Consider the following 25,958-nt stretch of genomic DNA (forward strand, 5'->3'; position numbering starts at 1 on the left):
CAGATTTGACCTAAGAAGTGTGGCTGCATGGGTTATGTTTGCAGGGGTGTTTCTGTTATTGGGGAACTGGAGGAAGGCTTCACTCAGAAAAAGGAAAAAACGAAACCAGAGTAAGAAAAATATTCCTTCTTTCTAGTTCATTCTGAGGTCTGTCATTAATGCAATCGTCATTCTGGATGAAGGATCCATGGAAGAGCAGTGCTCTGGTGTTCCCGTGTGTGTCATTCACGTGTGCCAGTTCCTACGGGGGTAAAAAGCCACATCAGAACTTCATAAGCTAGCATAGCAGAGGACTTAGGGACATGTTAAGTGCTCTCTGTTACCCACTGCCTGGGCAGCTAAGGCAAGTTGTGGACTGGCACTTTACCTAAAACTCTCACCCTTAGCTGCCAGCGGGTGGGAGGCTGCATGCCCGTCTGTAGGGCAATCTGCGTGAGGATGAACCACACCTCAGATCATTGCACAGCACTGTGAAATTCATTTGTATAAAACTGTGGGCCACATTCTGCTAACAGTAACACAGTCATAAGGTGTGGAGTAACTCCATTGACTCCAAGCTGACATGAGATTAGCGAGGCCTAGAGTGTGAGGGGGTGGTGGAACACTCAGAAGATGTCTGAGACACATCTAGAGATGCTTCTATGCGTGTCTTAGGGCTTAGTTGCTGTCTGGTACATTGGCACTTCCCGAGACAACTGGGAGCATATTGTCTTGCAGAATGCACTCAAAGTGAGGGGTTATCCTGCCACACCTGCTACTGGCGTCGTATCTGCCCAGCAGCCATTCTTTTTCCCGTATGTCTAACTCCTGTGCCTAATAATGAGGGTGACAAAGAATTGTCTCCACGTCCTATTGCTCTGTGTTTTCGCTCGCTGTCGATCCTCCACGTCGAATGGTCATTACTTGTTGGAATCGGCGACTTTTTCTCTCTGTTGTCAGTTCAGGCTGTTGTCACAGAGTTAGCTAATACCCTCTAGCACTTTTATTCCTTATTCACATGCACTCTTAATGTCCTTAGTCATTAAACTGAGAAATGTTAACCTTGTCATAGCTAGTGATTGGAAGCAGAAAAGTCCATTTAGTTCTCAGGGGGAATGAATTCTAATTTTCTGCCTGTCAGAAACTGACATTTTACATATTTTCCTCCCCAGCCCAGTTTAGTGCTAAATTTAAATGTTTGTGCCATAGGGAAGGACCTTTTGCTCATGCTAAACCCCAAAGCCTTAGGAGATATCCAAAGTGTGAGGCTCTTGGCCAGTAGCTGCTGCTGGAGCTAATTTCATGTGCTGAAGGGAAAGGGAGGTGAGAATGAAAAGTTGCAGATGAGAGGTCTCTGCAAAGGCCACATTAGAGTTCCATGTCAGAAAACATTGCTTCCCCTCTTCCCCCCCCCAGATAAAGTGGATGAAAAACCACTCATCAGGAATTAAAATATGAAACAAAGAAACAAATTATGTTAATCAAGCAGACTGGTATCTAATATTTGTCATTACCATGTAACACCCCTTATTTAGTGTCACAGAGTATTGGATGCCTTTGACAAGCAGATTGGTTGAAATGAAATGTGTCTAAAGATACCAAGAGTTCACTGTTCTAGGCTCAGATAATAGCTCACATCTTGACAAATATATATATGATACCGTGGTGGGGTGTATACAGCCCCTACAGGCCCATAAAGAGTGAACAGGCACCTGAGAGCCCAGTTAGCCCACTTTGTTGCACTCATCAGGCCTGTCGGGCTCAATTTAGTATTAGACCCAGCAGAGGAGGGGCTGGCTGGTTGCCGTAAGTTCAGAGCAGTCGTGAGGGGAGACCTTGGCCTGAGGAGACACTGCATAAGGCCCAGGAGAGCATCAGGTTGGAACTTGTCCCCTGGTGGAGAGGCTGAAGAAGAACATAGGGAGTAAGAGAGAAATAAGTTGCAGGAGTCAGGATTAGTGTCTATGGTGAGTCGCTGGGGTGGGGCAGAACTTGAAGCAACTGTCCCCATGGATCTTCGTCCTGATAACAGGACTGAGCACAATGGGAAATTGGGAGAGAGACAGAAATCTCAGACCTGCAAGGGAGGTAGTGAATTGGTTAGTTGTTTTATTGTTTTGATGTCACTAGGCGAAGAGAGAGGAACTGAAGTAAGACTCTCACCTGAAGAAGAAGACATTTTGATTTGCTGCCTGTGTTTTAATAATGATGAAGGTCATTACGGTCACAGATGCCCTGGAAGGGGTGGGACTCCAGAGGGACCTGGCCATTACACGAGATTGATGACAGTGCCACAAGAGCGAGCTCCATGATGGTAAGACCACTACAGACATTTACTGGAAATAGGCATATTCTTCCTGCAAAATCTCCAGTTATTTATTGTGTTGCTTCTGTGTTGTATTGACCATATTGTCTTTAATAAGTATTATAAATTCTAGCGTATTATTTTTACAGTAATGGTGAGAAGCCTGACTGAAGTCAGGGTCCCATTGTGGTAGGCGCTGTACTTATACCCAGTAAGAGATGCTGCCTCAAAGAGTTTGCAGTGTAAATAGAGACGAGGGTAAAGGATGGAACGGAGGCAAATTCTCCCCATTTTACAGATAGGCAACTGAGATAAAAGGAGTCTGTGACAGGGCTAGGAACTGAACCCAAAACTCTTCATTCCCACTCTGCTGCCTTCATCTCAAGATCATCCTTCCTTTCCCTATTACAGCTGAAGGTGGAATTAGAATGAGGTGTCATACAGGCACTACATATATTTAATGAGCTGAATTCAGATATTGGGGGCTTGTGTCAGTGCATCTAAAGGCTGGAGATAACCCACTGGATACAAAACATTATTAGTATTTATTCCATGAGCCATCCACCTGAGGAGCTTGATATGAGATTCATCCCTTCCCCTTGGTGTTTTAACCAGCCAGGGTTTGGCTGTAGACTGGAGTGGAGATGGCAGTCCATTGTTCCATTAGCTGCGTGGCTGCCTCCTCAGTGGTCGAGTGTTTTGGCCCAGTTATGTGGCCGTGGGTGTTATCCCAATGCATCCAGGTGTTGAGTGATACTTGGCACGTAATAAATTATCAGTCAATACAATAAACAAACAAAGCCTTCAATAAAAGTGGCCTGTCAAGTTCCTTCATTTTTTGGGGAAGGAGGGAGAGACTTGTATGCATATATCCTATACTCAGTATGTATCCCTCTTGTGCTGCTCCGTGGTAACTGGATATAGGCTGACTACAAATACAGACAAAATGAATTCTGTTCTTTAAGGCAAGTAAATATTTGTTTAGAATTGTAGCTGAAGGATTTTGTCTGGCTGCATTCTGTGCTAATATTTTCTAGGTGGTGGAAGTTTGGCCCAGTGGGTAAGGTACTAAGTTGGGACTCTGTAGACCTGAGTTCAATTCTCTACTATGCCACTGATTTCCTGTGTGATCCTGGGTGCATCACTTAATCTTTCTTTCCTCACTTGTAAAATGTGATTTTTGAAGACAGTGGGTTTCTCTAATATAACAGTAATGGGGGCCATGCAATATCAAAACTGTATAGGATATTTCTGAGAGCTGACTTTGTAGGTGCCATTCACCTCTTGGATGTACAGGAAACTACTGGTACAGGACTGTGTGTGTGTGTGTGTGAATTCCTGAGCAGATGTACAATGTTTGGTGCTGTTTGTTTTGGAAATAAGTTCTCTTGTGCACAGTTCTCTGGACATAATGGTGTGTTCTAATACATGACAGGTATATGCGTGCAGAATTAGCAGGGATAATAAAAACAATGTATGGAATTTTATACAGCCAATTGTACATTAAACAGCAGTAATTCTATTGCGAGGGTTTGGAGTTGTCATAAACCAGGGAAGTGAACCTTGCCCGGAATGGCAGCATTACATGAGCAATTGCAATGTCTTAATATTTTATGATGCTTCATTGTAATTAGAAAGGGCTCCTTTTTTTCTCCATATTGTTTATTACAGGTGCCTGGTGGCCTTTCCCTCAAACCTTTCCTTCTGCCTTGCTCTCTTATCACCTTCTTATATTGGGCTGCGTCTTTTTCTCTCCTGCTTCCCCTTACTTCTTTTATTCCTTTGTCTTCTGCTGCTCCTTTGCTCCTCCATCTCATCCTAAATTTAATAGGGCCATTATGGCTTAGAGATGGCTACAAATCCATTTTCAGCACATCTGGATAAATGTGATCTTGCTCAAAGCTACAACTCTTCAAAAAAATAAGAGCCACTGATAAATACAAATGAGCCCAATTCAAAATCCCAGATCTAAGCATCCCGCAAACTCTGGGTTCCTTTAGAAATCCAAATCCAGAGCTGTGCCTTAGAAGTAGCCCCTAACTGTACAGGGAGCTGAATCAAACACTGCACAGCTGAGCAAGCACAGATCTGGGGATGTTCACAGTCCAACCCGTTTCTAACTTTGTCATCGGTCGGTAGACATGTTTTATGCCATGTGCCCATGGGCATCTGGCTTAGCGGAGATTGAACCCATGCCCTTTAGTATCAAAAGCACACACTTTATATGCAGGTGAGAACTTGATTGACAAGATAATAGAACTTGGTGCTATTGCGTCTCATCCGAGGAAGTGGCGAGAGGAGGAATTTTTGCGATGGTCCAGGATGAGATGCCAGGGAATAGGGATCAAGTATTTTAAGGATGACAAGATTAGCAATACAATTTTTAGAAGGATAGATAAGATTAAACCAGCAGTGCACGTTGCGGCCTTACAGTTACGGGCCAATGTTTATCCGACAAGAGAGACTTTGGCAAGAGGTAGAGGGGGATCGAATGCAATATGTAGATGGTGTGGTAAGGTGAAGGAAACGGTACCAGATATTAGTGGCCAATGCTATAAGACGAAGGAAATGAGGATTAAGAGACATAACAGGGTAGCTTTAGTAGATAAGGTTGGCAAATTAGGTTGGAAGGGTATAATTGAACCACACCTGAGGAATAGTAAGGGTGATTTGCGGAAGCCAGATATTGTTTTTGTGAAAGGTGAAGTTTCTGTGGTGGTTGATGTCACAGTGAGGTGGGAAGATAATGCTGGGAGCTGGCTGCCACTGGAGCTAAAAGGGAAACCCATTAGCTGTTTGTAAGTAGCAGTCACCTAGCTTCATGTGGGCCATTCCGTAGAGGGAGACACGATCACTCACATTTAGCCATTGATTATACCCGAACAAAGTGTAATAAACAAAATGACAAATTAAAAGCCCAGGTGCAGACTCCTTGGACAGAGAAGTATGGGAATTGTGACTGAGTGAGCAATAAGGGTGGGGTCCATGAAGGGACTCGGGTGTTGCCATGCTGAGCACCATGGAGACTAACTTTTAAGCAGCCAGAAAACCACAGGAACAATACTGTGATCTACAGAGCTGAGTTTGGCACCTACACTCCCTATATAATGAAGGGGGAGCAACTGATGCTTACAGATGTGATCCACAAAAGCCAGCATGCTAGGCGGAGATATGCTGACTAGAGAGGGGTGTGCTAAGCTCTGCCCCTCTCTCTGAGATAGGCACATAAGTCTGGGCTGCAGGGAGGCACCTCTTTTGCTAGCAGCCCACACATGCAGACCCACTGCTTGGAGTCAGATGACTTAGGTGCCTAAGGCATTTCTTGAGGGAATGAGTTAGGTGCTGGCCTTGCCACACAGAAGTGGGGGTGGTGTAGTGCTTTTAGGCCAGGCAGTAGAGCACTCCCTTGGGATGTGAAAGACTCAGGTTCAATTTCCCCCTCGCTGCCAGATGGAGAGAATTTGAAGAGGGGTCTCCCACCTCTCAGGAGAGTGCTCTACCCACTAAGCTTTGGGATATTCTGTTGCGGGGTTCCCTCAGTTCTGCTGTTGAACTCTCGATAAATAATAAAAGAGTGGCTGGAGCAGGAGGATTGGACTGAGGGTCTCCAACCTCCCAGGTAGATGCCCTAACCTCGGGAATACACAGTCATTTTCTCTTTTTTTTCCCTCTTTCTCTAGTGCTCAATGACTATCCCACTGTAGAGAGTCATTACTAGTTCTACCTCAGATCACCATTCCACTTAACACACAGCACTGAGGTATATTTATAGTGAAATCAAGTAAAAGTTTATTTAACAAAACAGAGAGATTCAAGTAATAACAACAAACAAAAACAAATGGTTACCTAGAAAATAAAACTTTAATACACATTCTAGAACATAGATTGCATTAAGTAGATACACTTATGTCTGGTAGAGTACAGGCATGTCACATCTTAGGCACATTTAACATGCACAAATTCAGCTTTGCATGGTTGGCAAAAACGGGAAAAAAAAGAAAAATAACAATATAAAAACTGCATCTGTAGTGCAGGCGATTCTGCCTGCCATTCAACTCAATGAGTGTTTCACTATACACGGTTTTCGCTTTATGCGCTAACTGCAGAATGGAACCTCTGCGTAAGATGAGACTTGCCTGTATTGCTCACCCAAAATCTTGCAGCACTTTGCAGCCAGATAGGCTTTGATTCTCCTTTCATGAGATAGACACTGTCAGCTTGCCTCCTAGGTGAAGGACCCTGTGTGTTTCCTTGCACTCCAATATATACCAGAACAATCTTTCTGTGTTTTTTCATAAACAGAAACCCCTGCACCCTACTGTCTGGTTCATCCTGTAGATTTCACAATCTCTTATTTTGCCTGTTGCTCAGTATGCAACTAGGTCTGTAGTTTGGGGCTTACAATACACAGATGATCAGACAGGAAGATAGGTGTCTGTTACCTCCTGCCCGAAAGGAACATTTCTGAGGTACAAATCTGTTGCTGTGTGTTAGAAAACCGCTCCCTTTTATATGAGAAAAATCTCGACTAGGTAAGGGGGAGAGGAGGGTGTTAGCAAACAGCCCTATGCAAAGAGGGACAGACCAGAACTGAAGCGTGAACAGAAGCATCTTTAGCTGCCTTAACTCCAAGATCTTAAGAACATAATTTTTAGTATAGATACATAACTCCTTAAATATGATTCCTACATACATTGCACATGATGACCAGTGGTGGGTACTTGCTCTCAGCAGAGACTCATGCCACCCTTTGGTGCATTATTATGCATATATCCAAGCCAGGGGTTCTGTGGGTCACAGCTACTCACCAATCTCCATTTGCTTGTGAAAATCCCAGTTAGGTTTCTTACCCACTCAGTGCTCCTACATTTAACAAAGGGGAGAAAGAGCCCATAAGACACTTTTTAAAGGAAACTACAGGCACAAAGTTATGCTAGTAAAATCACACAGCCTTTGCTTATTTGCTTACAGTTGGTTCAGAGAGGCTCCTGTGATGTTCCAAGATTTGGTTCTATGTAGCTTGCCCATGCTGTGAAATATTCTCCCCCTAATCCTAGGAGAAGTTGAAATTTTATTTTTCTGTATTCAAAATTCCCAGTTTTCAATCTATGGCTTGTTACAGGACATCTGCTTATGAGATCTCATTCACACGATTAAGAATATGGTTCTTGACAGCACAAAACATCTGCAGAGGCAATTTGGAGCAGAGCACTTACAAAACGTGTCTTTTTTTTCTTTTAAGAGAGACTAAATATTTTGTTTTTGTTTATGAAATAAATATAAAACTGAGCTGGCAACTGTGAGCAGTGCATGGAGGGGAGCACAGAGAGCGGCTGCGGCTTACATCGTAACAAAGGACATAACCATGCCTTGGCAAGAGGAGGAGAATGGCTGTTTAATTTCTCCAGACAGGAACTTGCAGCTCTCATTGTTTTGTTTTTTGCTCCAGCTTGGAAGGATGAGAATGTTGTGTCTGATGCATGTCAGCAAGGAAAGAGGATTCACTGGCACAGCTGAGTTCATTTCTCTCCCCAGTGAGGAGTAAAAAGCATTAACCGTCTCTCACTTCACCAGGGAAGGAGGAGGGGGTGTTTTCAGCCTGCCAGAAGTGTGAGAGCATTGTCAGGTTTAGGTCAGGCTGTAGCAGGGGGCTGGGTGGTTCTCTCAGTAGGACAGATTAGTTTGATGTCAGACGGCAGCCTGGAGGCAAAGCACAGAAAAACCAAGAGCCCCCAGGAATGAGGTGGGGGAGATTGGGGAAATCGCCATGGTTCCTTGTGATGCAAGGCTGTTGTCTCTGACAACGACCTTTCTGGAAAGCAGATTCAGAAAGACTGGTTTGTGTAAAGAAACCGTACCAAGGAAATTGGACTGTTTCTAGTCCTTAAACTGTAATTTAACTAAAGTTGTGGTTGTCTCTCCTTGAGCTCTTACAAACATTTCTCCATGAGATTCCTGTTCAGATATATACCAATGCTGATGACAACAAGACCTGATCCTACAGTCCTGACTCAGTCAGACTCAAGGAAGAGGACATCGAAATGAGCAAGGGTTTCAGGGTGAGGCCCATTCTTTGCATTCCTTTTACCATTGTGCTTTACTGTTATACATAGTTCCATAATGCCTTACATCCCAAGGTCTCAGGATTTAGTGAGTCACGGCACGCCCCTGTCAGGTAGATACTGGGCACATGGGAAAATGTGAGACAAAGAATCAGATTCAGAATTGAATGTAAATTGACATAATGAGACTGACACATCACCTCTGAAATTCACCCAGATTTTTGTACAGCTACATGACTAAGCGAGTCATGTATCAGTGGTGGCATCGAGAATAAAAGTCAGGTGTCCTGGCTCCCAGGGGTAAGCACAAGACCATATCCTTCTCTGGTGCTCAGTTCCTGAACTCCGTCGTTCTGAGGTTCTGAGGTAATCCCCCTTCCTCCTCTCCATTCTGAAGCAAGACAAAAATCTCCTAAAATGATGGCTGGGCTCACTTTTGCTATGCATACACGAAGGCTGTGAAGTTTGTCACAGCTTGTCTGAACTCCACCAGCAGAGCTGTGCAAAATGTTCATACTTGACCCTTGACTCAGCCACCAGCTCAGATTCAGCCTGAATTCAAAGTTTTTTTTTTTTTTTTAAATCAAGGGCAGCATGTCATGTTTATTACCAATACAAATGAAGAGGATTTTACAACAGTCTCCAAAAAGCAATCGCCCAAGATTCACAGGTTGTATTAGAAACAAATGCATTGAGACACATTTCTTGCCTTCACCACTACTTTGTCCACTATAAAAAGCATTGCATCAGCAACTAGATTCAACTGAATTCAAAGTTTGCTGTGTTTTTGTCCTGGCAGGGTGTGGAAATTACAGTAGGGTGAGTAAAATCAGTTCAGAGGGGTTGGTTCAGCCCACAAAAGAGTAGAGGTCAGGTCTAAAGTTTGGATCATTATCCAAAGTTTGGAGTGAGTGGGGGAGCTGGAGCTGGGCTCTGATTCAAGACCATCTTTATTTAGAAAGTTTAGAGGGCCTAAATGAAGAATTTTTTTGGAAATCTGCTATATTTTCTGTGTATCCCGCTGCTGTATTTTATACTATGTGTTCCAGAAAACTGGTTGAATTTTTTTCTCTAAGGAATGCTGTAAAATAATGGGATTTTGATGGCAATGACTTTTCATTGTCATTGACATTTTGAAAAGGAAAAAGTTCAACAACACTTACAAAACATTCAGACCTTTTCCTTTTGAAATGGTGGGGGAAATGCCAAAACAGCAAAAAATTTCAAAGTGAAATATTTCATGTTATAATTTGTTGTTGAAAAATGGAAATGCTTGTGAAAACTTGTGAACCAAATGAAAATCGTTCAGTTTGGTTTTTTTTCCCACTTTCCCCCCACAAAACATAATTGTGACAGTGTACCCTACAAGGCTTTATGGGGTGGGGGTGCTCATAAACGTATGTAATTCAGACCCTGGGCCTTTGTTGGAGCAGATGGAGGTGTCTGGCTCAACAAGACAGGGTGCTCGAATCCTGAGCTGGCAGGGAAAACAGGAGCAGAGGTAGTCTTGGCACATCGGATAGCAGCTCCCAAGGGGGGTTCTGTGATTTAACCCGTCACAATAATTATCTTTTTTTTTTTTTGACTATCTCTAGTATTCTGCCTGTAGCCTGACCTTTTCTTTGTTATTGGTACAAGTCAGGGGTAATTAATTTAAATGATATGACATTTTGTTATCCTTAGAGGTGCTCTCTAAAAAGGATGATTTAACATATTGCACTATGCTGCACCTGGAACATCTTTCCCATAAAGAGTAGCCTATATTATGTATTAACAGTTACAGAGGAGGAAGCACTTTCATTCTATTTTCAGCACTATTTTCAGATGCTCTTATCTTTAAAACAAAAGATTGGGCTGTTTTTCTAAACATACAGTGAACTCTTCACATATGCCATAAATAACCCCAGGTTGTGTTAAACTACATTTGAGAGATCAATTTCATTATAATAATAATAATTAAAAAAGGAAGTACTAAACCATGGAAAATCTTATAGCGTATTTCAGGCATAGTGCACTGACCTCTGCTTATCTGCTCACAGTCTTCTGAAGGTGAGGGGTTCCAGAGAAGGACATGCTGAGTCACATGTCTAGCTGGAGCTTTGCATGATACAGTAAATATAGCTGCATTTGTTTAAATGATTAGACATTACAATAAATGCAGCAGGTTAATTATAATGTCTGACCCCATGTGATCCTTCTCAGAAGATCTGGTGAGCTCACTGCCTGGAAATACATCGAGACTCCTCCACTCTTAGATAGCCTGAGGCAGTCTGAAGCTACAGGCATAGGTGGATGGTGCTGTGAAATGTTTAGGGGCTTTAAATCACCCTTCGGGGCATAACTAGGAACTCTGGTGCTTTAATGTCTCTTTCCATATTGGTGGTCAGTGGATGCAAGACTAAAGTGGCATCTGGAGGGCACCACTACCTTGGATTTGCTTTCTACAGATTTCCTCACTCCCACAGGAGCCTGCAAACCCCAGTGCTCTGTGTGAGGAGTGTCTCGCTTTCAAAGGGGTAGCACTATAAATCTTGCTGCAATGAGATACACATATACCCTGCACTACTGTTCAGGTTATACCAGTAAATTTCCAGTTGGAAATCTTTATGGAAATAAATCCTGCACTGCTGTGGATAGGAAAGATCGTTCTTTAAACTTTGTATTCTGGTCTATCTGGTGCAAGAGCAAGACTTCAGTCTTGTGTGAGCAGCTTGAAGCTGTAATGTAAATCTAGCTCCAATCCATCTGAAAAATAATGCCCCTGTCCAGTGTTTTACTTTGATACTATAAGAACTGGATCCTTGCAGTTTCCTTATTGTTTACGCAGACTTTCTAGTTTTGTTTTAAGTATTTCCCATGTTTACTGGTGATCATTCTCATGTACAGTGGAGTCCTCAGTGAGAGAAGACTAAAGGGATACAGGTTTGCCCCTCTAGAAACGAACCAGTTTCCGAGTACCTAAGAACAAAAGAGCGGCTATCCTGGGTCAGACAAATAGGCCAACTAGGCCAGTATCCTGTCTGCCGATGGTCACAAACGCACACCAGCACATTGTACAAGTGTCAGTTTACAGTATCGTTGAATTTAATACAGCAAGGCTCTTGAAATAGTTAGTATGCTTTCAGCCATTGAAATCGATGTAACTACATCTCCTTTGCCTGGATGCTTACAAAAAACTTGGCAACAATTAGGATGCTGCTCTGCTGAGACCCTAATCATCATGCTGACCAATTGTCTCCTTGTACTTTCCTATTATTTGTATCCATCTCTTGTCTAATACTTAGATTGTGATTTGGTTCTGTGTTTGTACAGCACCTAGCACAATGGGGTCCTGATCCATGACTTGGACTTCTTGGCGCTATGATAATACACACAATAAATAATACATTTGTGCTGTTTTCCAGAAATAGAAATGCCAGTTATACAATACTAGTGAGAGTTATTTTTTAATTGAGAGTCCTCCTTGCACAGTAAGTCCATCAACCATACACACACCGCAGCTGCTTGTGTAGTTCTCTCACCTCTCAAAATGTACAGCAGCACTTGACTGTTGACTGGAATTCCAGCAGTCTTGCTTATTCAGAATTATCATTTGACTTTCATCTAATCAAAATCTCTATCCTCTGATGCAGAATGCAGCTTTCAAAACAAATAACCATCTCCTAAAACTAAGTCTCATACAAATCATCTTGTATTAGTGCAATTATATGTAGCAAGTGTCAATTCTAGGTTTTCCATGCATATTTTAACAGCACAAAATGTGAATGGAAGATGCATGAAGTTTTTGTGACCTAATTAAGTTGGCCTGTAAATAAAGTAACTGTTGCTTGTGGACAAGTTAATTCAATGGTAATAGGAGTATTGTATGGGCACTCCCTGGGATGTAGGAAAGTCAGGTCCAGGTCTCTGCTCCAAATCACACAGAATGGAGATTCAAACCTGAGTCTCCCACGCTCCAGGTGAGTGGTCAAACTGTTGGTGTATTGGGCATAACTGAAAAGGCTCCTTCCCAGAAAATTCCTGGCTGTCCTTTTGTCTGAGATAGGTGGGGAAATGCCTGCTTTAAAATCCTGCCAGAGCTTAGGCGTGAGCTAGGGTGCTGAGCAGGTTGGCGGGGTTCTTAAACTCAGGCGGCTTTGCGCATGCCCAGTGATGGAAGTTTTGGAGGTGCCTCCAGGATCAGGTTGCAGCTGAGTGAAGGGTTTTGAAGATCTCGGTGGCACTTAAATGTTGGTTTTAGGCACTTTAGGTGCATAAGTCCTTTGGACTTCTAGCTCATGCTGATTACACATAACAAGACTTTTGTACGTGCATTTTTTAAAAAATGCATCTATTTCCCCTGCTTAAGAATATTGCTATTAACATGTAAGAACCTTGTCTACAACAATGTTTAAAGGACAGGATGGCTTCAATGGTCTGTGAAAATGTAAGAAAACTAGGGAATCGCTAATATATATTCCTGGCTAATGTGATTATTTAACTCTTTGTGTTAGTCAAAGGCTTTGAGAAACACATTACTCAACAAAACTTTAATTGAAAAATGGCAGATTTTTATATACTCAGGTGCAATTTTGGGCTTAAAAATTAGCAAACTGTGATTTTTGTGTACATTCAAGCTTTGACTCATGCAGAACTATGTATGTAAAAGCTGTACAAACAGAATTACAACTGTCTTGCCTTTTGCTTCAGTTTTGAGTTTAACTGTTTACAAATCAGGGAGTTCATTGTCTTCATAGTCCCCTAATGTGTACATTGAGTTTACTAACATTGTACTGACCTTTGAAATGGTGTGCTATTTTACAGTGTGCAGTGACATTTATGTGCCCTGTAGGACTCCAAAAAAGATGTTAATTTTCATAGATTATATGTCAAATTTGAAACAGTACAAGGTAGTTTAGTACTTCTACATTGTCCATTTGGCTCATGGTTTGGAGCAGTTGCCTGGACAGTTCTCTCTAGTACAGTTACAAAGGAAATGTATTAATACAGAAAAAAGAGGAATCTTGGGAAAGTAGATACAATCAGAGCAATACAAAATGATTCTTTCAAAAGTTTCATTAAACAAAAAAAAATCTCCACTGATTTGTGGATCGAGTAATGATTAATTCAGATTAGATGAAGTAATTCAAATCCTGTGTACAAGTATTTGAACATCACTGTTAGGTAGGGCTCTGTGTTTGTCACGGAGGTCATGGAATTCGTGGATTCTGTGACTTTCTGCGAACTCCGTGACTTCTGCAGCAGACAGTGTGGCTGACCCCAGGGCTGAGCAAGCAGCTAGCCTTCAGGGGGCCAGCTGCTCAGGTGCCTCGGGGACAGTCATGCCAGCCACTGCTGGAGTGGCTCCTCAGCCAGCCGCTTGGGCAGCCCCTCAGCCAGCTGCATCACCTGCTGCTGGAGCAGCCCTGGAGCCAGGGAGCACAGGAGCAGGGGCCGGTGCGACTGTGTCCGGGCACTGCCTGAGCATGGTCCCGGGGGTGACCAGAGCAGCCACTGCTTGGCGACCCCCAACAGTGGTCCGGGGAGCCCCCCAGAACCCCCTCCCCAGCAGCAGCCCCTGGTTCCCCCCCCAACAGCGGTCCCCCCAGACACCTGCCCAGTAGCAGCCTCCCGGGGCACCCTCTGCCCCAGCAGTGACTCCCCCCGCCCCAAGATTTAGTCAGGGATATTTATAGTATAAGTCATGGACAGGCCACAGGCCATGAACTTTTTGTTATTGCCAGTGACCAGTCCAAGACTTTTAGTAAAAATACTCCCTGACCTAAATTGTAGCCTTTACAGTTAGGTTACCATCAAAATGCCCCTTAACCGATCAAAGTAGAACACAAGTACTGACTCTTGGTCTTGAGTTAGTTTTCAGGTATCAGTTATAAACGCCAGCAATTTACAGTTGCAGATTGGCAAGCTGGGGGTTTTGGGGTTTTGTAAAATGTTGTCAGTCTTGTTTTGGTTTTGCAAAATAAAAACCCAGGAGGTGTCTGGAGCTGAAACCACCACCACAGGATACACCGGTGCCATTTCTGGTTCTTCTCGAGTCAATCAGTATTAAGAAATACAAATACAATCTCAGCAGTGTTGTTCCCCGTTGGTTGGGCTCCATCTATGCTGACATTTAAAATAGTGCACTCTGAATTTTATGTGCCTTTTCAGCTATTAAATTACAGGTTCATCTGCAGCACAAGCATTTATCTGAAACCAGATTGGAATTAAAGTGCCAGTCTACACTTGCCTTTAAAACAAGTCGGAGAGAACCATTTATGGAAATTTTTTAAATGTAAGCAAAATGGGCCACCTTCCTGACAGCAATATAAACACAGCTCTGGCAAGGAAGGAAGGAAGACATTGATCAAAAACACTTACTTCTAGTATGGCCCTATCTGTTCCCTGAGCACTGTGTTTTCCTTTTAATGCTATGTTGTTTGTAGCAAACTTGAAACTTCAGATAATTTCCAGAGTCTGATTTTAAATTATTCCTTACTCTGGTTCTAAAGTAAATTGTCTGGGGGTGATTTCTGATATGGGATCTCATTCTTTGGGTAATCTTTCCAAAGGATGTGAGTCACCTCTCCATTATTTGTAAAGAATATGGAGAAAAATGTTCTTTTGTGGGCATTTGGAGTGGGATGTTTAAAGTAAAAAATAGATGGGTTGTTGATCATGATGAGTCACTTCTTGGGAAGCAAGAAACAAAAACAACAACTCACTAACAGCTGACCTACTGCCATTTGTGCCAGTGGGATGCCGCTGACTCAAGAAGTAGGTATTGACAGCTGCAGGATGCACTAGAGTTTTGATAGCAATACTAAAAATAGAGGATTTCTGAGGTAGGAAGAAGTCACCTGTGTTAATTTCTGGGATTTTTAAAATCTTCCTTTAATTTCAAATATCTTCACAAGTTAAACAACCTGCAAATGGCTGTAAATTCAAAATAATCATAAAAATGTAGAACTGGAAGGGACCTCAAGTGGTCATAAAGTCAAGCCCCCTGTACTAATGCAGGACCAAGTAAACCTAAACCATCCCTGAAGTTGTTTGTACAATCTATTCTTCAAAACCTCCATGATGGGGATTCCACACCTCTTTTGGAAGCCGATTCCATTACGTAACTATTCTTACAATTAGAAAGTTGTTCCTAATCGAAATCTCCCATGCTTCAGATTAAGTCCCTTACTTCATGTCCTACCCTCAATAGACATGGAGAACAATTGATCACCGGCTTCTTTATAGCAGCTCTTAACATAGTTGAAGACTGTTATCAGGTCCACTGTCCGTTTTGTTTTTTCAAGACTAAACATGTCCAGTTTTTTAAACTTTCCTCACAGGTCGCGTATCATCTCTGGCACCCTGCATCTGACTCCACTCTCGTGGCTTCCAGTTCTGAGCAATACTATTGTCTACCCAGTTATTCCTCATTTTGTAATGGTCCTTTAATGGACATTCAGCTAGGTGGCATGTATTGAAGTGTTTAACGCAGTAAGACAGGACTGAACCCCGTAACAGCTTGTTTTCACTGGGATAGCCTAAACCACTGTAGTTGCACAGGGCAAATCATAATGTTGATCCACACTGCACCAGTGTAAAGTGTGACTTGCACTGGTGCATGGCTCACATGCAGGCTACTGATTTCAGAAATAAAGAAGCCATGCAATAGTAGTCAGATTGGTATGACTAAGTTTTCCACCTTAAACAGTACAGCAGCTCATTTGTCCCTAAATGTAAACCCAAACAAGTGAGACTGACCCCCTGATCCCCACATTTGCTAACACCACACGATTACTAAAAAATCCTTTGTACCAACAGCAAGAGGAAACGGGTACCTGCTGCAGAAGCCAGTGATTTCTCAACACTGATGAGAAAGGGACCAGTTTACACATAATTATTTGAGACCCACTGAAAGAACTCAGTACCAATGCCCAGTAAACTCAACAGGAATAGTAATCTTTCCATTGATTTTAATGTCAGGTGGATCAGACCCTCAAATGTGTCAGATGAGGCAGAGAAACCTCATTCTGGTTTGCATTCAGCCTAATTTATGTGCAGTAGCAAAGTGCTTTTAATTTTAAACCTGTGCATGTTATATTGCACTCAGCTATGCAGCTGTGAAATTAATGTGCCTGTTTGATAAGTGGGACACAGGGGTGCACTCTATAAGCTCTAAACGTCATGTAACAAGCATTTTCAAAGAGTGTGTAGTTCTGTAACCTGATGGCTGTTCAGTGGGTTACTCACTGACCTATAGGAAAGGCTAATGGGTTTGTATGATTTTTTTGTTTTTCTTTCTTTTTTCAAATCCACAATGTTTCTGAAAAATTAGTGTGAGGGTTTTTGTTTGGTTTTGGTTGAAACATGAGGCATTGTGTTGCTTATGTAAATGTACATGTTTTGTACATTGCTGGATGGCTTTGGAGGCGTTTGAGTGCTATACAATTACTTATATTTTGCCAACTTTGTGCTTTTGTCAGTTTTCTCAACAATTATTTCTGAGTCTCTGACTAGCTCTAGATGATGTAAATGATTTTAATATAATTATAGTACTCCAATTGAAATGCTTGAGAAGCCATTGTAATGTTATATATAGTTAAATGATCACCAGTGTACATATGGATACCTTTTTGATCATTCATCTAAGTGGTTCTGATACTAACCTTTTTGATCATTCATCTAAGTGGTTCTGATACTAAACTAACTGATTTTGAAAGCAACCTGCTTACATGCAGATAAATAGAATCTGTGTGAACTATTTATACTGATCAGGCAGCTCAACAGGGATCCACTAAATAACACAGATGTGTTCATTACACAAACTACCTATAAAGCATACACAATGCAATATACAATGTATTTAGTAATTTATGTGTAATTTAGTTACACATCTGACTCACCAGAACAGTCATAGATAAGTTGTAATGCAGGACAACTAGAAGGGTGCTACTTAAATAATCTTCCTAAGATTCTGCTACAGGAAAACTTAGTGCCGAATATAAGGTGTTTAAATTAGAGCTGCTTTCATGGAAAAACGTTCCAAAATGTGCACTAATAGTATGTATACTGTAGACTTCAATAAAACAGTATCAACTGACATGCTACATTTCTCACATAGACCTCTCACCTAATATATTGCTGACATTATGCACAAACATTTATGCTCTAATATCAATTTATGCAAATCTGACATTTGTTCTAGTGAATATAAACTTAGATTAAGAAAAAATAGCTCAATATGCCTATTCATTATTTATTAATGTCAATCAGAGGGTTCATCAGGCCACTTGAGATCCTTGTGAAAGGCACCTTTGCAGCTTCTGATCTGATAATAAACGTTCAAGTTCCAGTCCTGGCACCGATGATCTCCAGCCAATAAATCCTGAGTTGTTTTAGGGATTGGAGGAGATGGGTAGACCTGAAATAAGAGCAAATAAATAGAATTAAGTATATTCTTGTTCATTTCTATTGTTCTTCCATGCAATATGCTCTTTTGTATTCTCGTGTTGATGGACTGGACAATTTCTTTTCAAATAGCTTTTTTTTTTAATGAAAATTGATGAATGCTAATACTACTTCAAAGTTAAATGAATTATCTCTTTAAAATAGTTCTAATTATATGCTGTGCCATCCTGCATAGTACTGAATAACCTTCAACTTCTATTGAAGTCAATGGAAGTTGATGGAGCTAAGGACCTCCAAGTGTTGACTAGCACCCTACCGGACTGAGCCCATAATACAGACGTCATCATTAAAAAACATCTAGAATACTTTGGGGGCCCATTCTACAGCAAGCTATGTTGGAAATATTATTAATAGCAATGGAAAATATTAAGAGGTTCTGGTTAAGCAATTTTTTTTGTTTGTTTGTTGTTTTTTTGACCAACAGGCTTAAAAATTATTGCAATGCCTAAATCATGTATATGGAAGAAAATAAGTTAGTTCCAAAGGTAATAAACAAGAGGTAATCAGAAGTTAAAAAGAAAGCATTCCATTTGTCATCCAATCCTCAATTTTTATCAACATGCATCTGATTTTTCAAGTTTTCTCTACTATTGAAAGTCAATTTAAGCAAAAAGAAGAGTATGAAAAATAGCTTTAACTTAATTTGGCAGGAAAGACTTAAGTGTTTAATATATTTTAGATTATAGTGTCTTATTACCTTTGTTTAATAAATTACTAGAGCCTTTGTTTGGTTTTCACTGTTAGAAGCAAAATTTAAGCCAATGCTTTAATTGTTTCCCAACTATCAAATATTAAAATAATCTCTGGGTAGGTAACATTTCTAAACAAGGGAAGCAGACATTTTGGTGCCAAATTGGATGTAACATAGCAAAGAAATAATAGTTCTCAGGCCAAACGCTGAAGCTATTACTGCCCAAGCTGGCTCTTGCATCAAGAACTACTTATCCTTTAAAGTCTGTTTCTAGCATAAAAGATGGTTATGCATCAAGTTAATCAGTAAGAAGGAAACAAAACAAAAGCCAGCATTCTCCGATCACCGACTGCGCTGCTTACTTTGGCTGAATCATCCCACTAAGGCACATTAGAAGTGCTCTCTGTTGTACCACTTTAACATCTGGGGACTTACTCAGTAGAGAAATACACAGTGAGAGAACAATGTTTCAGTTTATTCTTTTGCCAGAGTTGTTTTGCTTTGTTCCTTGGCCAAGACTGAAAAATGTTTTTGATATTTAGGTGGAGCACTTCCTTTGAAGAGATGATTTTTCTATTGCCATAAACGCCACCCACTGAGCAGGATAATGGGGAAAACTATGTTCCACCTCTATTCTGCAGGAAAGAGAAGGGGACGAGAAGGCAAGGGGATTACATGTCTAATCCACCAAGGAACGGACATGTTATTACTGTGCATTGCCATGAGAGAGAGCAAATGTGATCATTTCAAATTACAAGTTTAAAAAACATTAATATGGATCTTCGTGTAAAAGGATGAACTGCAGCATCCATCCCAAACTAATTCTTTTTCTCCTTGGTTAATTCATACGGCAAAGGTCAAATCTGAAGCCCCGGCCTCTGTTTCTGTGCACACACCATCGGCTGCACATGCTAATCTTGCAGCCGAGTGACCAACTGCTGAATTTGTAATACACAGTTTGCATGCACAAGACAGGCACAAGTGCAATTAATTGTGCCCACAAATTAAAGGTAGGTCCTCACTGCAGCTAAGAAGTGCAATTCACAGCTCAGGTAGCTGCGTGTGCACTAGCTCTGCTTGAGCTAGCATGCTAAAAGAAGCAATATGGTCGCAGCGGCATGGCTGGCAGCACAGGCTAGCTGCCTGGGTATAACCCCATCCAGGATCTAGGTATGTACTCAGACAGCTCGCCCAACCCGCCAATCATGCTGCTATGGCCACAGTTGTGTTTTGCACACTAGCTCAAGCAGAGCCTGTGAGAGTGCCTCTAACTGAGCTTCCCAAGCTGCTGTGTAGGCATACCCTAAAAGGACTTGAATATTTCGACTGACTTGGCTCTGACTTGAATGTTTGGACTTGCAACACTATTTAAGAATGTGAAGCTCTAACAGCAGAAAGGGTGGCACTTTTTCAATTCTAACATTCTGCACTAACTTTTTCTTTAATTTTCAGGTATTTTGATAACAGCTTTGTGGCTTATTACTTTTGTAAACCTTTTAAAAAGAATTTTTTTTCACCAGGAGGGGGGATCTCTAATGTTACTTTCTTCCATAATATGGTACGTATCTTAATAGCAATGTTGTCTCATGGACTAACCTCCCCTCCCATTGGCAATCACATGACCCCCAAGCTCACCTCCTGTTTCTGACTGTGTATCCTGCTCATTGGCAATTAGCAGTTACTTAGTTGCTTACATGGAAGAGAAATATTAAGAAACTGACTGCATTGTTGGCTTCTTTAATATGAGCCAGCAGCAGGAAACAAGAACAGCCAGCACCATGTCACAAGTCAGCTCCCAGCAGACCACCAGTGATCAATGGATCTACTGCTATAAGGAAAAGGTTACAATAACCAGGCCAAAGGAGGAAGAAGAATTCACTTCTTTTAGTTACAGCCACTGTTGCACTGTTACAGCAGATTCTGTAGTAGTACTGATAGAGACAGGTATTCATAGCTCTTTATAGATATATGAAACAGGAGCGCTCTCCCAAGGAAATGATGATATAAGGCCCTGACTTAGAGAAATCTGCCCATGCGATCTTTTACTGCAGCACAGCTCTGGTCAGTTCAGTGGGGTGAAGTAAGGGTCCATGGGGGTGGATGTCTTTGTAGAATTGGGCTTATGGGGCTTTCTATCCTTATCACACAAGTAGTCCCTTTGAAGCCCCATGGGTCTCTGTAAATCCTGCTCTCTATTAACCTAGCAGCTCCCAAATATCTTCTGTTGGTGCCCCCTTGAAAAGGATGGGTCAGAGTCTTCTCACATAACAGGTTGGCACCATTGCTACCAATTTTATTCTGCCCATTTTCTCTTCTGTTCTCTTCTGCCTTTTAATCTTTCCCTCCTCATGTGTTTTTATTTTTGCTTTGTTTGGTGGCTATGTGCTGCTCTTTTGGCTACTGAGCAGAAGGTTGCATGGGTGGGGACATCCTCTTGAAGTACAAACACTGTACAATTGTGAATTAAACAATGTGCCAGGTTCCATTGTCAGAAGCAGGTGTGTGTACAACTCGCACTAGCATTCAGGAATATGAGTATCGATGACATGCTATAAAACTAAATTGCTGAATCATCAGTTAGAATATAGCCCAGTAGGAGTAGCAAGAAAATCTAATTTGTGCCACTAAGAGGGTTTAAAATAAATAAAATCCAGAAAAAATGATTTATTTAAAGAAAGACAGAGCAGGGATTCGTTTTTACAATGTTGAAGTTGAAAAATGGCTCTTAAAAATGGGTTCTGATAAATCTTGAAATCATTGAGAGATGGAGGGCAGATGGGATTTCATAGAGCTGCTTATAAATGCTACTCCCCGCCCCCCCCTTGCCACATTAGATGACTGATCTGATACTATATAAACCTTATGTTATACAGAAGGTTAAAGAGGAGGTGCTTTACTATAGTAGTTGATTGTTGTACAGTGAAACCATAGTAACAACCACATCTAAAGAGAAATTTCCTGGCTTAAGCGAACCCTTTAAAGTGTCCCTGAGGTTTCCAATACAATTTAGTCTGACCTTTAGTGGAAGACCCACCTCTACTAAGAGACTGACTTTTAGCACTTGGGTGGCTGCTTAAGACAGATTTAACCTATATTGCCATTTTTAACTCTATTATCTAACCTTAATATATTTTTCCACTGGTGTTATAGGTCGGATTTGTAAATGTTCTGGAAGCTCTATCTTAGGCTTAGTGGGTTCTTTCCTTTCGTCTTTTATCAACTAAAATAGAATATCAACATTAATCAAAAATTAACACTTCAGGCTAAGAAATGTGTTGCCATAGCATTTTAATATTTGATATCTATACCATTCTCATCACTATGGTATCTGTGCACTGTGTTCTTGGCACCCAATACAGGACTATTTATCATACAGCTTTGGAAGCTGTTCTAATGCACTTTTCAGTTTCAGAAAGGGCTTTAATTCTGAATTTGAGACAGGCTGAATCTTGCTGAGCACCCTCAACTCTCCCTGACTTCACTGAATCGAAGACACCTGCAAATTTGTTTTGTGTGATAAACTAAAAATTCATAATAAAAGTGCCAAATACATTTGTAATATACAATGAATAGTAGTATATGGCATTAAACATATTGGTTAAAGCTTATATCGTGCTTTTCATCTGTAGATCTCCAAGTGCTGTACAAAGGTGGACAAGTGTAATTTACCATTTGTAAAGAAGGGATACTGAAGCCCAGAGAGCCAGATATTCAAAGGTACATAGGCACCTAAAGATGTAGATGGACAATAGGACTTAGGCACCTATTCTTCTTAGGCACTTTTGAAAATCCCATTAGGCACCTATTTGCATCTCCAAGGGTCTAAGTACCTTTGAAAATCTGGCCCAGAGAGATTAAGAATCTTGTCCAAAGTCACACAAATCAGTGGCAGAGTTGGGAACAGAATCCACATGCCCTGCCATTCAATCCATGCTCTAACCATTGGATCATAATATATAAACTTGCAATGCTGCAGCTCCTTTCTGTTATTGCTGTTCGTGTTCACATTTGTTACAATTTGTTTTAGGTGCACTTAATCATTCTTTCAAGACATTCAATACAGGAAATATTATGCAGAAACTAGTCTCACAGAGAAGATCATATCAGATAGTCAATTAAGTGACTCATTTTACTGAATTTAATCTGCATCCTGTAATGTTTAAATATACAGGCCATGAACCTGTTCCCATTTAAACCAGTGGGAGGTTTGCAATTAAATTCAGTGGCAACATTAACCCTATTTCAGTACAGATTATTTTAGCACATGGTAAAATTCCTTACAGAAAGTTAAATTAGCTAAATCCTTGCCCTCCTTCCATTTTGAAAGCATCTCATAGACAAACAAAGGGGAAATATTCTCCTGTCAGTGCATTTAGTTCCGGTCAGCACTACTGAGAGTGACGTGCATCAAGAGGAATATTAGAATATGTGCAACTTACAAAGTACAACTTGTCATATTTTATTCTGAAAGAAACTGGAACTATCACCTTAAAAGAACCCCATTTGTTAGTACTCCTACAAATAGGGTTCCAAGTTATCAGTGCTTATCTACACTCATATGTTCCATTCATGTTCAGGGCCGCCCAGAGGATTCAGGGGGCCTGGGCCAAAATGATTTTGGGGGCCCCTTCCATAGAAAAAAGTTGCAATACTACAGAATACTATATTCTTGTGCGGGACCCTGCAGGGCCTGGGGCAAACTGTCCCACTTGCCCCCCCCCCGGGCAGCCCTGTTCATGTTGTCTGCAAAAGAAGACCAAGATTCTTTGAAGAAATACATTTTGCTTGTATGGCAGGGTGCTGCTAGATAGGCCTTAATCAGGTCCTGCCATTCCAGCCCCAGTTAGGTCCAGCACCCAGTCTGCTGCTAGTCAGGTCTGTGGTAGGCTAAACTGTTGTAAAAAGCCTGTATATAGTTTGGAACTGGTGGTGGGGACTTGATCACATATAAAGAGCATGGGTGTTGCACCAGCCTGAAGTGTCCCTGAGTCTCTGAGAAGAGCGGGAGAAGGTCTAAACCAGAGAGGCACGGTGTGCACCCTGTTACAGCTTGGCTTTCAATAATAGTGATTCTAAACTGGGACATCTTAACTGAAAGTTGTACCTAGCTATTCTGGGTATACTATTCAAGTAAATTTCATAGACAGGCTACAACAAATTTAGTTTTACCTCCTCAAAAGGTGTTGTTAAAAATCCCCATTTGACAGACCATTTCTTTGCAGCTTCAAGCTCAGCTTCAACATGGTATTTCCTGAAACAGACAGAAATTATGTTTGACTTTCCCAGCTATCATTAAAATAAAAAATCAAAAGCCACAAAACACAATTTAGGATGATGAGAAATTTAAATTATGAAGGTGTGTTTCCCCAACTTAAACCACTGTCTGTATTAAAAATTTAAGGCTCAAGAAGTCTCAGCCAAGGATCTTCTTATTAGGGAAAAGTAAAACTGAATATGTTCCCTGCTAAATTAGATTCATGTTTAGAATTCATGCTCAGATGAAATCTCAAAAACATAATCATTTGGGAATCCTGACTCAATAATACTGGTAGATTTTGTTACAGTAGTGGCCAGTAATCCATGAAAAAATGACTGTATGAACCTGTCAGTGAGAACAGACCTGATTTCATATTTCGTATATCTCGATTAACCAAATATACCTGTTAAGAGTGAACTACAGATAAACTAATTTAATGAACACACACCAAAATAACTGACTATTGCTCAGACTTTAAGCAAAAACTCTTTTTGATGAAGAATTATTGGAGAATTTACAAATGTGTTGATTTATTCTATTCACTGAGTGATTGTTGAGGACCTTTAAAAACTACCAAACAACTTGAAGAAACAAAAAGGTCTTAATTATAAAGGAACTTGTTATTGTATAACTCTGCTCAGAATTGCATTTACTACACTTCTTGTTGATCATTCATCTATTTTTTTTCTTACCTTAAGAAAAGGGACTTTGTCTGCTATTTTTCCCAATTCCACATCACATACATATACATGAGAAAAATGGGTGTAACAAGAATCATACCAATGACTGTGGAGTGCTGAGTGTATTGATGAATGAAACACATATGTAGCCCACCTCACATTCATGTCTCATCAGCTTAGCTTTTCTGTTCAGGAGTGTACTTGCTAGGGTTTTTTAAAATTAAAACAGGTATCTAATTTCACAGAGACATCAAAGCTTTTCAAGAGTTTTACACGGTATAACACTTATCAGGCAAAAGCTGTCATATATATTCAGAGACGAGGGAAAATAGAGAGAGAAGGATGAGAATATTAACAAGGGCAGTGCTATATATAATGCTATTTAGATAAATAAGTATTTATCAGGAAACCAGAGAGCTAGGGGAGGTGAGTGGAATCAGTGATGGGAGGAAATGAGGATTGGGATAGGGAAGGTCATTAGGATAAGGTTCTAGGAATGGGAATGAGAGGGGGAAAGGTGTGCATTGGGTTTGAGGCGGCAGGAGGGGAGGAGTGGGTACCAGAACGGTGTCTGCAGGATTGGGGCCAGGAGCCAGGTGGGATGGGGTGAGCCATGTGGTAGGGTGTGTGCACGTTGCGGTGGGGTTCTTCTGGGGGGAGGGGGTTGTGTCTAGAATTGAGGCTGGTATAGAGGCCACGGGGGAGGAGAAGTTTAGGGAATGGGGTTTTGGAGTTGAATAGAGGGGGTTGGAGACCGCAGCGGAGGGGGAGATTGGGGTAGAGACCCGGGGGGGTCAAAGCAAGGGGTTGGGGGAGGAGATCTGGGTGGTGACCTGGGGTGAGGGGAGTTGGAGCAAGGGAATAAGGGGAGGATTTTTGGGTAGCAACCCAAGGAGGGGGGGCCATGAGCCAGAGTGAGAGGGACGGGGGGAGGAGATTCAGTAGTGACTCGGGGGGGGCGAGTCAGAGCGAGAGGAGTGGGGGGACCTTACCAAATCTTATCCTGAGCCACAAAGTTGAATTGCTGGGTGGGGTTGGTGCTTTTCTGTGCCATGGCTCTCCCCCGCCCCCACTAGCGCCCCCCAGCAGCTGGGCTGAGCCCTCCGGCGGCTCTGGTACAGCTTGATGCCTGGGACTGAGCCAGCCTGGCCCTGCCCTTTGCCACCCCAGGTGTTGCTAGGAGACGGAGCATGTTCAGGTTCCAGGGAAGAGTGAATAAGGCCTGGCACCCGGTTCCTAGGCTACCGCTGCCCTTCCCTGTAACGAGCCCCCCAGAGAGCCTGCTGCTTGGATCTCCCCTTTCCCCAGGACCCCAACCCATAGCCATGATCCCCAATACATCTCAGCATCTTCCCTCCCCCTGCAGCACCCAACCCTAACCCAGCCCATCAGCACCTCTCCTGACCCCCCACAGCATCCTGATCACTCCCAAATCCAGCTCATCATCTTCCTTCCTCAACACACGGTTTCCCATCCCCAGTCACCGAGCAACAGCCCTCCAAGTCCAGAGGCTGCTGATAGCGAACAGCATTTCCAA

General features: G+C 41.7%; 1 protein-coding gene across 1 annotated transcript; it reads right to left on the reverse strand.

Annotated features, from left to right (window-relative positions):
• Positions 1 to 17,590: 17,590 nt before the first annotated feature.
• On the reverse strand, positions 17,591 to 25,475 carry C14H20orf85 (chromosome 14 C20orf85 homolog). Its single transcript, XM_030532866.1, is given in 6 exon segments — positions 17,591 to 17,662; positions 17,664 to 17,713; positions 17,716 to 17,746; positions 21,606 to 21,704; positions 23,654 to 23,735; positions 25,414 to 25,475. Coding segments are annotated over 6 exon segments (396 nt in total).
• Positions 25,476 to 25,958: the final 483 nt, after the last annotated feature.

Source organism: Gopherus evgoodei, chromosome 14 (assembly GCF_007399415.2).
Source record: "Gopherus evgoodei ecotype Sinaloan lineage chromosome 14, rGopEvg1_v1.p, whole genome shotgun sequence".
Taxonomy (NCBI): Eukaryota; Metazoa; Chordata; order Testudines; family Testudinidae; genus Gopherus; species Gopherus evgoodei.